The 15,435-nt window shown below is 36.4% G+C and overlaps 1 protein-coding gene across 3 annotated transcripts in view; it reads left to right on the forward strand.

Annotated features, from left to right (window-relative positions):
• The window catches only part of LOC126863966 (collagen alpha-1(XVIII) chain), a 344,993-nt gene that overhangs the window by 264,905 nt on the left and 64,653 nt on the right, over nt 1–15,435 (forward strand). For 2 of the 3 annotated variants that reach the window (XM_050614761.1, XM_050614762.1), the window contains exon 6: nt 13,913–13,984. The exons of the other annotated variant lie outside the window; for it this stretch is intronic. In XM_050614761.1, the coding sequence (XP_050470718.1) occupies nt 13,913–13,984 (72 nt within the window). The remainder of the gene's footprint in view (nt 1–13,912; nt 13,985–15,435) is intronic. 3 annotated transcript variants of the gene reach the window in all.

The following is a 15,435-nucleotide window of genomic DNA, read 5'->3' on the forward strand; positions in this document are numbered from 1 at the left end:
ATTCGATCTCCACGATCCATCGAGCGAACGGCGATGATCGCGAAGAGATTGTTCGCTCGATTCGGTTTTAATTGTTCTTTAGAGCGCGTTTGGATTCGAGGTGTTCGATTGAATGTTACTCGATTGCTTTGTTGCCGAGGGGCTGTGGTTAAACGATCGTTTGTGAAGGACCTGTGTGAATGGAATAAGATAGATGGTTGAGTGTGATTGGAGAAAATGTGGTTCTTCTTGTCTCTTTGAATGTTCGATTTTTTTACGTGGCTAAATAATTGATAGATAATGAAATTACACGTGCATTACTTTATGTAAAAAGCACTTCATCTAAATATGCCAATGCCAAACTTTATTTTATTCTATTTTATATACCGTACAAAACAATTGTTGTACATATGACAATTATTAGTTTTTACAATTTAGATGAAAGGGAAAGCCTACGATATTTATCAGCGGCTTTCTTTATTATTCGTTCGAGCAGAGAATTTGCCAAATGTTCCTTTTCTCTACGCGCGATCGTTAGGTGTATTTTATTGGGCGGTGAAAGCGCCGGATAAAACTGAGAAACGACTATGCTTAAATTTAATTTTCCATGCTTTTTAAATAAAATTAAAGTCGCATTTTAATATGAAATATTGAGAAATTCGTCAGAATCTAGGTCGCTCTCCGAATTATTTCGGATGTTAGAATTATTTTTAAAAAATCCAATAAATGGAGAAATTAATTAAGGCACTCAAATAAACTCTTGTCCGAATTTCAATCTAAATTACTGTTATTAAAACACTGTATTGGATTAAGCGAATTTAAACCAAGAACAATAATTAAAAACGTGATTGAATTATATCGTGATTGAATATTATATATTATATAATTGAGTTTGATTAAAAAGGAAGAACGCACAGTCTGAGGAATTTCTTAAATATATAAATTACAACTAATTATTACAGATGCTGACTGTATCAGTTGTAAAAGAGTTAAATCGCTCGAAATTCAGAAAAAAGACAGCGTCGGAAGAACAGAAAACAGATGTCTGATAGGACGAAAACATTAACAGAAAAAGCTTTTGATATATCGTAACGCGTACTTGCTTAAAAATATTTCCACCAGATATCTTTGTTTATTTACTACGCTATACTGTAAAATTATTGATCAACGATAATTGATCATGCTTTTTGCCACGCAGATATCGTAGCTTTAACGGTATTCAACATTTTGTAAATAATGCAATGCTGTTATTAAAATATTGTTTAATTAATCTCTGACAAAGAGATCGCATTTAGCATATAGAAAATATTTGCTTGACACAAATATATCTTTCATGTACCTTTTATTCTGAATTTTCTTTTTTTTTTTTTTTTGTACGAGTTTTGTACTTTACTCGTCGTGAATTTTAATATCAAGCAAAAACGAACCACAAATTAAAGAAATATCGTTCTTAAAAGTCGAACGAGTTACAATGAAAATTTACTGTTAACAAAGATCGCATTTATGGTTTAATGCTGAACATTCGATTAAAACCATTTACAAATTGTAAGAACGCATGGAAAACACGACTAACAAATTGCGTACATATACGACTAATTAGCCTGTTTCATGAGCGGCCTAATAATCGGTGGTTAGGGTCAGATGATCGACACGAATCGTTTCACGGAAACGTGAAAAACAAATTGGAGCGACGTGTTACAATTACACGGGGGAGGGTTGTACTTTTAATCGTGAAAATTTACTCGACTCCACTTTGCAATTAAATCTCGTTCATTTCCCAGCGTTTCGACAGGCGCATCGATTTATAAACGAATTAATCGATGACACCGACAACACCGAATTAAATGACAATTTTATTCCCGATGTTAAACCGATTCCCGCGATACAATAGGATAAAATTCGTTAAATTTCGCGAACGGCTTGTCACGCTGCTGTCCGAATGAATCACGTTAATGTTTTATATCAATCTGTTCTAAATGCCTAAACCCGATGATGTTTAACTGTATGGAAACATAGTATTATCAGGTAAAACATAATTTTCTTCCCTCTCACATCTGGGAAATATATATGCAGATACGAACAATTGTTCGATCTCGTATTGTTGTTTCTTTTCGTTCAGTTTAATTCGATATTTAATCAGTAGGATAATTTACAATGCGATTCATTTAAAATATTAAAGATTTCCTGCATTTGTCTGAAATAAAAAAAAGATCGAATTCTTTTTAAGTTGTGAAACACACGTTTTTTTAATCGTTTATTGACAATAGAAAAATATCTAATGTCCTTGAAAAAGGACATAGTGTACTAAAATTTAACATTGGTTTTACCAAATATTGTTATTTATCGTTTAATTAATCGATAATATGTTCAAGTAAATACAGCGATAATCTGTAAAGTACAGTAACAAATATTATAAATACAGTTCTTCCAATTATTTAATATAAAAAATGTAGTTTTATCTTATATAACAAATAGCAATCTTATTTTATAGGTATTATTATTACATTCTATCTTTAAAATTTTCATTCAAGAAATTCAAGATCCCTTTGCTGAAAGGAAAATTATTATTAGGAGAAAGATCTTGAGATCTTAAGTCAAAGGTTGAAACCTAAGTAATGCGATTGCGGATATATATGTATATATATAAGTACATTTCAATGCTACTTTGTTGGAGGACTTATTGTATAAAATTTTAATTGCAGCTACTTTGCTCGTTACCTCGTAAAAAGTTTCAGATTTATTTCAGAAAATAATTTCTTCGTGAATTATTAAACGCTATAAGAAAATCTTATTAGTTGCAAGGTCCAAACGACCGTGTTTCTGCAAGAAAATTTCATTTACATATTTTAGCCATTTCAAAACATGTCATCTCATTATCACCTTATTAAATGTAATACGGTACGTTTCTCTCTAGTGAATTCCGCTTATTAAAATATGCCAAACGTGTCCACAATACGTGATTAAAATACTTAACTATGCATACGAGAACTCGTCGCCAAATAAAAAATGGGATAGAGAAATTCAACTGCGAATGTCGGAATATAAACACGTGACGCATCAACGGATTTAAAATTTCATTACTAAACATCGAATTCCTTTAAACGTCGATATCACCTTCGAACTTTTGGATCCCGATATAGTACACTCTTAAAAGAACGCAGAAACCTGCCATTTTTTAAGAAAAATATCTTAAAGATATCTCAAATATAAAATGGAAACGAGAAATTGAGCACTTTAAAAATGATTCTTTCGTATTTTCCTCCAACTTAGGAGATGTTCTCGCGATAAAGAAGGTAAAATAAAAGACGTTGACATTAATAGCATGAGAATTACTTTTTAGTAATAATCTTCATCGATAGGAAAATGAAAGAAGGAAAACTTACTGTGTATCGTTTATAATATTTTTCTTTTCGAAGGGAAATCTCTGGTTTCAAAAAATTACGCCGTAAAGTCGTACTAGAGTTTCTAATTGATCGTATCATAGAAATTTGTAGAGGGTGGAAGGTATTAAATCCTTAGAAACATACTCGCATCTATCACCGTCGCCAAATTATTTTCACATCAATTAAAACTCCTCCTCGTAAAGTTTCAAGTTTAAAGTTAAATCCAAAGCAGACCGTTAAGTTTCGAGTTTACTTCAAAACTTTAAATCCAAAGTTCAAACTTAACTTGTTAGAGTCTAGACGTTGGAAGCTCAACAAAATAAGCGACGTTCGTAGTTTCGTAGCTTTATTTCCATCGTTTTCGAAAATTTGTCCATCGTGTATACCTTCGTTCGTCGATCCACGTACCTTATCATCGAAAAGTCTTTAGACATTTGCCTATATTTGGCAATATATGTAACTTTATTATACAATTATAAATTAAAAAACTACAATAATTTTGCCTTTTGCTATTACTACGATACGATAGAGTACAGACTAATATGATAGAATTGATTTTTAAATGGTAATATACATGTAAAACAACGAAATTAACGTCTATAATTAAGAAATCACGTTATGCAACGGTTCTATCGATCAACAAGCTCCTTGTCCTTATATCGTTTAATTTTTAAGCTATTGATTCGAGGAGAAAGATCTTCTTTTAAAATTAGTAATGAAATTTCCTAGTCATTCATTCGTTAGTTTATACATTTTGATAAATTTCACGTATATCGTTATTGCAATCGAGCAAAATGACGGGACATTTACCAGAGATGGTGTGTACCTACGATGACAAAAATACACGTCACAGTGGCCTCTAAATATATGCAAATATACGTATGCAAATACTTATGTGCGTTGACCCAGATCCCTTTGAAGCAGTCCCGTTTACAATGCGTTTCACGAGGAAATTAGTCGGAGCGCGTTCGATAACAAAATTGGCGAATTGAATCGGTCTCGATGATCGCATAGCATGGAAGAGCAAATCGAACCAGATTTAAACGGACATCATTTCAACAAACTGTATACAGGGCAAAAGTGGCCGAATATCGAAACTGGTGATGGAGAATGGCGCGAATTTTCGATCGCGATAGAAGTACGGGGAGCAAGGCCAGAACTGAAAATGGCCGAGCATTGTTTGCGCTCGAACGCGGCCAGAACAATGGGAATCCATTAAAAGCCGCGGTTTCGTTTACTCGCGAATTATACATTTACGAGTGGCGAACAAATGTTCGCAAATCGAGAACCGCGATACGCTTCTGCATGAGCTGGTTGCGATATTTTGTCGCGTCCTTTCGCGTTACGGTTATCCTCTTGCGGCTCGTGCAAAAGAATCTGCTCCTACTCGTATTCTTTAAACTAGATGCTTCTAGCTTGACGAAATCGATAAAAAATTACTAAAAACGAATAGTATTTCTGTTTGACGACTCGAATCTGGCGTATAAATTCGAAATTAAGGAAGATTGTTGGTGAAGGAAACGGGTATAGTTAATATTTTTTAAATCGTAGAAGGTAAAATTACAACGTTTATTGCTTTGATCTATGGTGGGACGTTAGCGAAGATGGAAAAGACGAACGATGAAAGGGAATATGTTATTTGTTTCAAGCTCTAGATCGTAAGAGGGTAACTTTCAATATCGGAGTAAAAGTTTCATCTGTAGAGTGTTTCTTTCACGATGAGAGATTAATCATGAAAAAACTAATGCTGAACTTTGCCAGTTGTAGCAGAAAGATCGGGTGTACTTCATCTTAAGTAGATACCGTCGAAATCTAATCGTTTCAAATATCGTTCTGAAATAGAAAATGTTCGAAAGATGAAGTTGGTTTCGTGACGTATTTTATTTATTTTAGGATAATTTGCGTCAGAGAATTTTCAGAGAAATAATTGGAAAGTAAAGATATATGCGTAATTGGCTATATTCAAATCGCAACGAAAGCAATTTCAACAATTTTAATATGTGTATGAGAATTTTATATTGTTCGATAAAGGCCATAATTTTACAGTAGCCGGAATAAATATTTTACAAGGGAAGCAGCGAAATATGAATGTTTGCCAAATAGCGATCCAATATATGTTAATATTTTAATTTTCTCCATCGTTTGACGCTTGCAATTTTTATGCTACAGTTAACATGAATACACGTGAAAATGCAAAATTACCTTTTGCTTCTAAATAAAGGAAACTTGTCGATAACCGAACTACCTTTTTATCGCAGAAAATATAAATGAAGAGTACGAAATACTTGCGATCGAATTTAAACGCAAACTTATATAAATTATAACATATTAAATCGTAACTTGGAAATAATCTAGCGATTAACATCTGAGCCTCTCAGAAATCAGATTGATAAACACCACTTTTTATAAATCCTTCAATTTCTTTAAACAACTACACGATGAATATTCGATTTTCGAGAAGCAAATGGATTACTTTCGTAAGATTATTGCAGGAAAATTGTATAAATAGTAGCAAATTGAAAAGTAAGTTTTAGAGAACAGCGTTCGTAACACGATTCTTTTTTTCCACTTTTCAATTTATACAGTTGATCAACGTGACTTCTGAACTGTTAGTTTACCAATACGTACTAACAATAAGTACTAACAACGGGTACTAACAACAACTTTCAACATCAAACAACTTGAACTATTACCTGTTTTACGACATTAAAAAATTCTGAAACCTCAAAGTCACGTATACGGACATGAAATGTCTACTTCCGTCACCTTTCTAAACACATCTTTTTCATAATGTAAGAAATAATAATATCCTTGAAAAGATCCTTGCATGAAGATCCTCGTCGAGAAAGAATATTTTTTCACGGAAATTCTTTACCAGAAAAAAGAAAAAAAAATATCGAAGACCGAGAAAGATGAGAAATTTGCAAACTAGAGATAAATTTTTGTAGACACGGCCAATAAATTGAAATGTAAACTTGTAAAATGATGCAGACGCCTGAATAGGATGGGCGAGCTAGTGGCGCTTCTGTTCATCTTTGAAGTGGGCGTTTGCGGTTGCTTCTATATATAAAACGTGACGAACAGGACGCAGAAGGCGGACGCCGAAAATTCTACCAAATATTTAATCCCCCTCGGAAGCCCGCGAGCCGCTTAGAAAAGCGTTAACTCGATTTCTTATCACGCTCTAATAAATCCGGAAAATTAAGCGTATTCCGACGATCCGCCTTTCGTTTTTGCGCCGACGGACCCGTGGGGATTAAAATTTGCCGGACGTCTCGCTGTTCTTGGTTAACTCTTCGTCGGAATGAAATAATCGCGACTTGGCTTTTAAGAGGCGACTCACGACCGCGATGCGCCGAGAAACACGCGCAACGAGGAAGTAATTGTAGACGGAAGGGGGTTGAATCGCGATGCTAAATTGCAGGGAAAAAGGATTAGAGAAACTCGGTTAGGTATTCAGAGCATGCTGTTTTTTCTTCTTTTTTTGTTTCTACTACAATTTCTTTACTAATTAATTACTATAACTTTCCTCTTATCTATTTTTGATCTGAAATCTACCCTTTACGAAAAAGATGCTGGCAATTAATTTTTGTATATCTCTATCGTCGTGAAACGACGAGCAAACATTTACGCGAACTTACGCACATATTTTATGTAGCTATTCGTGTCCATAGTAGTCGATTGTAGTACAAGGAACAAGATCTGAAAAAGATTATTATTGTCACATTTTGCATATTCATGAGACACTAAATCGTTGTCGAAATTTTGGTATGTTAATATTTTCACGCATAACATGCCGCAGATAAGGATGATTTATTTCCTGTTTTCTCGTAAATACCATTTGAGATAATGTTGTTCGGTCAATTACGCGTTACATTAAATGTAGATATTTCATAAATACGATAAATGCAGGCCAGTAAGCCAAACACGATTCAAGTTAACAAGTTTTATACGCGCATATTAAGTTGACATTACTACACTGAATAATTGACAATTAATAGCCTTATATTCCTATTGATATATTTGCTAACCCAAACAAGTTGTGTTTTTATTCATACTGGAAGCTGATCCAAGATAGTAGAAAAAAAAATGACAAAACAATGATAAAAAGGAGAACGTAGAAGCGTTTAAAAGAAGCGTATGGATTACGTATTAGCGCCTATTTACGCTTCGATCATAAGCCAAGGAATCTCGTTTTAAAAAAAGGCTCGACGGATAAGCGTGTGTTGTCGCTTGCTCCATTTAAATGCAAATGAATCCAACACGGGCCGAGTAGAACAAGTAAATTAAATTCAGAATCAATAGTAAGTTTGCATATTCTTGCTCGAATGTCTGGTTAAGAATAAACATCGCGTCAAACTTCCTTTATCGTAGTTGAGAATAAATGTTTCGAGTAGGGTGTAGTGTAAGTTCATTGTATTCAAAACGCTCGAAGACGGAACGCGAATAGAACGGAATGAAGCGCTAGAACGAAACGTAGCGGCGGAACGAAACACAACTACATATATCACTAATCTTTAATTGATACGGGTCACGAGTGATTTAATGCTGCTAAATATATGGCTGCGCAAACACGGCTCGCTATCGGCTTCCGATCGAAATTGGGAAACGAAATATAAAAAGTTTTTTATTTGTTGGGATATTTACAACGTCGAAAGAGACAATTTTTTCCTCTTTATTTATTCGTTTACATAGCGGATTCCATAAACGTTTAACACTCGCGAATAAATAAAATTGACATTTGCTGGAGGACTGATAAATCTAGGACGGCAATCTATGGAATCTAAACAATACGTTATGCGCGTATTTGTACGTATAAATAATGGTGATAGTTTTTAGTTAATGAGCTTGACTCGAACTATTAAACAGATTCTAGGAAATAGATCAAGTTTGCGTAAATTAAATATTAGGAAATATATCATGGAACTTTTGGTGGAGCAATGGAACGACGGCATTTTTCAGACAACTGACAGTTGATTATAGAAATGGAAATGATTCTTTCGACGTTGTATCGCTACATTCTGGGAAAAGGTTACGCACAAATATTAATCTAGCTTACAATTGCAAAATTATTACGTGAAATGCAGATATCGAACGGTTTTAATACGATACACGCATAATATTTAACGCGATACACGCATAATATTTAACGCGATACACACATAGTATTTAACGTATTGTACCGAGCAATTAAAATATCAAATTTCTGCAAATTAGTCATCGAAATCGCCTGGAAACTATCAAATATTAGAACGGTAATGTTACAATATCAAATCAATTTACATACACTATTGCAATTTTCGATAATGTTTTACCAAATGGAAGCATTTCACATTATCACGATATAATCCGTTAAAATATTCTTTATCGATCTCTCTTTTTCCTAACCAAAGTTCCAAAATATTTTTTCTCACTTACGCACATTTAATAACAATGACCAAATTGTAGGCTATCGCAGATAAATTAGACCCGTTGGACTAAATCCATTGAAATGGCATTTACACGGTATAACGGAATTCTTAATGAAATGAAACTCGTACTGGTTTCTGGCTTCCGAATCTTTCATATAATTTTCTCAAAGGGACTGTACGCGGTAAAATTTGCAGATCTTTTAAATAACGGAATTTCGCATGAAAGTAACTAAGCCAGCACGTAATTCTTCCTTTATAAATCACCCGTTGCCTCATCCGTGGCACGCGTTGTTTGTTGATGCTTCCTTTCTGCGGACAAAAATCGTGAAGCGTAAAACGAGCTACGGCTACGGGACCAGACGGAAGAACCACTTCTCCCCTCTCTCTGATTCTTCGCCGGTGAGTCTCGTGGCGTCTAGCGTGGTAGAACAGTCATCCGCGTTCATCTCGAACGAAACGATCGGTCGGGACGCGACCGGAAGTGCCCGTTTTCCGTCCGATTAGTCCGCTACCTCGCTGCTCGACCGTCGAAACTTTCGCCCGCGATTTTTCACCGAAACGTTTCCGCTAGAATCGCTCGCGGTTCCTGCCACGCGTGTCCATCCACAGAATCGTGGAACCGTTGTCTCTTTTCTCGGTGAGAACATCGATTTTCAACGACGATATTTCACACGATGAAATATTTAGTTGGACAAGTGGTTTCGCATTTTATCTGTACGGTGCTTTGCGATTTTTACGTAAATGCAGTTTTCGCTCCATCGTTCTGTTAATGGAACTTCTGATATTCTGACAGAGTTTTTGATCGACAGATTAGATTTCTTTCGATTGTTATATCGGCGTGAGTTTTACAAGATTGAACTGCGTTATTGTGAACAGTGTGTGTAATAGGAGTTTGGATATTATTTGAAGAAAACATTTGAAAAATGGTCGTTTGAACGATATATAATTTTATTTGCTCACATTTTCAACAATGGTGAAATGGTATTTGAAAGAAGCAGATTATTTCTCTTTGGATTATTTCGTTATCTAATTTGATTTCAGAAGCTACATAATTTATTTCCAACGAAGGGAATGAATTGTTACTAAACAGGCTACGACAGCCTCCGAACCGCGCAGCTTTTATAAATGAAGTTCTTTCGTATCTCGAGAAGCGATAGAGACATTGAAAGCAACGAAATTCGTCACAAAAATTCCTACTTAGTATATAACACATATATTTCAGCAATCTCACCGTAACCGCGAGTTATCGACGTCTAAACCGACTACATCGTACCACCCAAACGCTATAATCATCCCCTCTCAGTACCTCCATTTGAAACCTCTGAAAGAATTTCTTTCCACAACGCCTTCATTTCATCATTACCATAACAGAGAAAGCAAAAAATCTCCTATAACAAACCACCAATTCCCCCCCCCCCCCCCCTACAACATCAGCACGTTTCGCTGTCATGAACCCTTCTCATAATCGCTGCAACAGAAATTAGACGAAACGAAACCGGAAGAAAAGGAACAAAAATTCAGCGCGTTCACGGCCGACGGCGAAACATTTCACGCGGCGCGCAACCAGCAGGAGGGTCGCGGGAAAATTCATTTCGAGGAGAATTAATTCGAACCGGAACGGGTTAACAGCCGGTGGCGTTGGTATTTTAAAAATTACCAAGCCGGCTAATCTCCTAAGTCCGACATTAAATTTCGCGGACCGCGCGATCGCAGTTTTAAGTCGCATTTAACGCGCGCGCGAACTTGCATCCTGTGGCCGGTTTAATCGGCGTCGAGGAAACCGCGATCGAGCGTTTCCAGCAGCGTAGCGCGACGCGAAAACGACTTTTTACCTGGGCAAATCCACTTGAGCGGGCGAGGAGGGGAGAAGAGTACGGAGGAGGAGGATTTTTCCGACTGAAAAAATCCGCGATGTAGCAGCCGCGCGACGACTAACCTGGAAAAAAACCTTGTACGTACCGAGAGGAGGGTGTAAAAACTCGCGTCGTAACGCGCGCGTTACCGCGGACCATTTGGGAAGATCGATCGATCCCCGCGAACGCTTTCCGAATGATCGATGCGACGTTCCAACGCGTCGCTTTCTTTTTTCGCGGATAAAACGCGCTGAATTCGTTTGTCGACCATGGATAAATCGTGGATTCTCGTTTTTTTTTCCCCTATCCTTCGCTGTTCTATTCCGTGACTCTGTGACAATTGCGCGTTGTGGAAGTTTGTTACGTATCTGCGCGATATTTACGCGATGGTCTTGAGGGTTGATTCAGAGAGGAAGTTTAGATTGGTGTTTTTGCTTTCGTGGAGAGAGAAAGAGAGAGTCTTGTTGATTTACTTAGTAGTTTCAATAGGAAACATTGGAGAGATATTGGTAAATTGGTATGTGATGGGAATAACGAAATGATACTGAATACGAAATGATAAAATTATAGGACACTGACGAAGATGGAATGTTACGTGGTTTGATGTTAGAGCTCCACTTTGTTTAGGTAGCTGGAACAGCTAAGATCGTGTACTTTCGACATTTCTATCTCACATCGGCGATTAAAAGAATATTTTGTAACTCGTTCGGATGAAAATCGAATTTAGGAACAGGGAACATCACTTTTAGCTACGTACGTGAAGAGAAATTCACGTTGGAAAATTAGTTGTACGCAAGATCGAAGGTTTTAATTTAGGATTTAATTTATTCGTTGAATGAACGAATGTACTAATACTAGTAATAAGATGTAACGTAACGCAAAATGAACTGATGGAATAATTCTATATGTAATTGTAGTATTTTTAGAGAAAGGAAAGTATTAAACTGTACCTTTTTTGTAACGAACATACACGGAAAACGCAGGAAATAGTATCGTCTCAAATATCAAAAGTCAAAATGAGACCCATAAAAGTGATCCTTTACAACCAACGAACGTTTCGTGTACCCATCCCGTATATTTTTCTTCGACAAAAACCAGAAGCCCCGAAAAGCTAGACAGTGCAAGAAAAACGCGATAGAATAACTCTTACACGAATTTATTCGATCGCTTTCACGATCGAGAGGGAAAAGCTGCGCGTTCTCGTCGATGCGAAACTTTCAATCAAAGTTTCAAGCCAGAACAAAAAAGGAAAAGGAGAAAAAAAAGGGAACCGAATCAACCGGGACACGGACATGCTTTGCAAAAGTTGCTCGTGGATATTTTCCAGGAGTCTAAATTGTTAGTCAATCCACCGGGTTGCCGGTTAATTACAATCCGAACAAGATTGTCGTGTTCCGTTGAAAAGCTGATGGATAAATCGCGCGGATTTATACGTCGAGCGTGCGCAAAAATCATTTTTCCCAATTTTTCCTGTTTTAAGTTGGTACTCGTTCACGCATCTCGAATCGAAACTGTATCCGTTCACGCGTTTTTCCATCATTTTTGGCACACGAGCTTGTTTTTTCACATCGCACAGTGGAGTATTCGGCTTATAAAGCCGGCCAAACATTTTAAGCTTTCAAACATTTTAAAACAAAGAAGGCATCGTTTTGCATTTTTGTTTATTCCTGAAGTTGTCATTTTTCAAAGATCAATGAAATTTGCAAACGTTTTTTAGCGCTACTGTTCAATACCCTGGCGGCACAAATAATGTTTCAGAAAATATTTATTTTATTTACCAACGTTCGTGTCGCTTTTTTATTTTATAAATAAGCGATATACATTTTTCAATCTTCAAGTACGTGACGAAATCTTACATTTCACCCAACGATCAAACGAAAGAAACGTTCTTATATAAAATTGATTGACAACGTTTAAATGACTCTGCCATAAAAGACGACAGAGAAAATTGCTGTTATTCGCTTATATAATATTTGTCGCTTGTGGTTTTCATCCGTTTAAATTTAAGCAAGTTTAAATTTATTAAGACAGAGACGATAATGTTGTAACAGTTTTCTGGACCAAATACTCCACTTTGTGGCGAGTGGAGTTATTCCTTTGGAACCGATCCACCACTGTCGAACCGACAGTTAATTTACTGCTTTCACGCCGCGCGATTTATACAGAACGCGAGAAAGCGCAAGTTTATCGGCGACAAAAAAATTATTTGTGGATCCACGTAGAAGAGCTTTCATCCTGATGTAAACGTCGACGCGATTGCGAGCGAGCGGTCGCGATGCATAATCCAGATTTGTCGCGAAATAAATCGTGAAACACGCGGCACCGGAATTTATCCCACCGATGAATCCGAATCACGCGACCGAATTCGTCATCGTAAAAATATTGTACATTTTCTCGCGATTACCCGTTCCGGCAGCTCATAAATAGCTACCTCGTGAATTCAATTCGCGCGATTGATAAACGTATTATCCAACAGGGGCGGGCAAAAGTGGATTCCGTTGTCGTTCAGGGTTTCCAGGATGTTTCTGTCAGGTGACGTGCATCGGTGACGATCGATTAACGTTAAAACCAAGCGAGGAAGCAGCTTCTTACGTGGAAATAAGCCAAAACTTGGAAACTTTCTTCTCTCCACAATGAAATTTTCCAACGCTTCTTGTTTAGGAAGTGTTAATCTTAAAAATCGATGTTTCGTCTACGAGGCGTGGCTAATTATTTATCACTTATGATAAAGAGAACACTGATTGTTTTTTTCTTTCCTTTAGAATATACAGAGATACACAAGAATACATAAGAATATACGTAATGTACAATTTTTTATGTACAACTTCTTTAATATTAGCTGTGTACAACTTTTTCTTTAAAAAAATTTTTCATACACTCTATTATTATATTCGAGGCATGATTTATCCTCGAAAACGTGCAGTAATTTCTGATTTTACAATTACTAGCGCTTTATAAATAAACGACAAGATTATTCTGACAGAAGAAGCGATACTTATTTAAACCTCGTGAATTATTAACGTTTTATAGAGCAAAGTACTCTACTGTTTTATGTCGAAAACGTACGTATAGATAAGATATAAAGTTGTCAAAAAAACTCGGGTCGATTTTTCGTGTTTATTTAAAAGAAGTGACTTTTACGTCAAAAAGTGTAATCGTCGAGAACTGTGACCATAGCGTTTCGTCGTGAACAGCGAGAAGGAGGAGCGGACGAGGTTCGAAAAGAGACATGACGAATCATGTGTGCCGTGCAATCGTCTACTATTTCCTGATTGTTTATTTAAAGGGTCTACTGCAATCCTTGAAGCTCTATTCCGGACATCCAGCGGATTTGGTAAGATGCACGGCCGACTTCAACGTGAGTACACATGCAATTTTAATAATATCGATAGTTGAATTCTGTTTCTTTAATGTTAACGTACGGTAGAATTTTGGATTGTGTCTATGTTTAGTTAGAAATATCTGTAACTGCTGGAGGTCTGAGAAAGAAATTCGTCGATAACAAATTAAAGAAATCTTTCGTTCCGTTAGAATTATGAACTTTATACGGAAATGTTCTTTTCTATATTACATTCATTAATATTTGCTTTCTCATGCCTCCTTTTACGTTTTTCCAACTTCATTTGATCAGGTTTCATTTGTAATTTTGTAATATTGGATATAGATTTAGCCTTCTCTGAACTTTCTTCGATCTTTAATTCCATACCTTTGCTTATCCAAAGAATCTTGTCACGTTCATATTATAAAGTTACTCAACTTTTGAGTTGAGAAACGGATGAACAAAAAAGAGTAAAATAGAAAATGGAAAGTCTCTTCGTGCGACTTTAACAATTTCTCGCAATGACGTACTTTCGCCGAGATACGATTCGTTAGAAAAACAGTATCCCCGCTAAAATAATTACCGTTGGAACTAAAACAAAAAGGGGGAAAGAAAAAGCTCGTCAGAGGTCCAAGAAAATTGTCCAAGTATCCCATAGGCCGTAGGTCATCGGGGTTCAACAGGATAGCCCCAAGGGGTAGCGATGCACCGCGAATGGAACCCGGTGAGTCAGCAACGATAAATCGAGCGATTTATGAAGCGGCACGAGCATTCTCCGGGAATAATGCCGCTATCGATGTGCGTATACACAGGTGGCACAGGGACGAGGTATAGTCGACTCAATCATCTTGATCTCCGACGCTTCGATTCTCGATAAATCTTCGAAGAAAATCGATCGGTTTTCGTACTTGATCGAGACATGAAACGAATTTATTACTCGGTCTGTGTTCCAGAGTAATTCGATAATTAATTATTTTAAGAAAATCCGCGTCAAGAACGATCAAGTCAGATCTTAAAGCACAGACTAAAAATTTCTTCGATAAATCAACCAGTCTTTCAACAACAAATCAAACCGTTTAGCCGAAATGTCGATGGATCGATAAAATTCAAACTAAACAAAGCAAATGTTAAATAGTAAAACCGTCGATAAATAATAAAAGATAATAAAAATAATAAAATTTAAATACGCATATATTATTATTTTTCTCGCTGTCCCGATTCCATAAATCCTTCAAAATCGTAATTAATCACTCTCAATCCAACCGATCACTCGCGCATCAAACATCCACGATGATTCTACGATACTTCAATCTCGATCGCCTAACGAGCGAATCGCGGCGAATCCTAACCGGATCCTAGCTGAAAAAAAAAAATAAAATGACGAGAAAAAGACAAACTGCGTAAACGTGGTTCCGTGTTTCAGAATAATAAAAATAATTTGACGAAACGAACAGCCACGCGTAGATACTCGCGTATGCGTTACTTGCACG

Source organism: Bombus huntii, chromosome 3, assembly GCF_024542735.1.
Source record: "Bombus huntii isolate Logan2020A chromosome 3, iyBomHunt1.1, whole genome shotgun sequence".
Lineage (NCBI taxonomy): Eukaryota > Metazoa > Arthropoda > Insecta > Hymenoptera > Apidae > Bombus > Bombus huntii.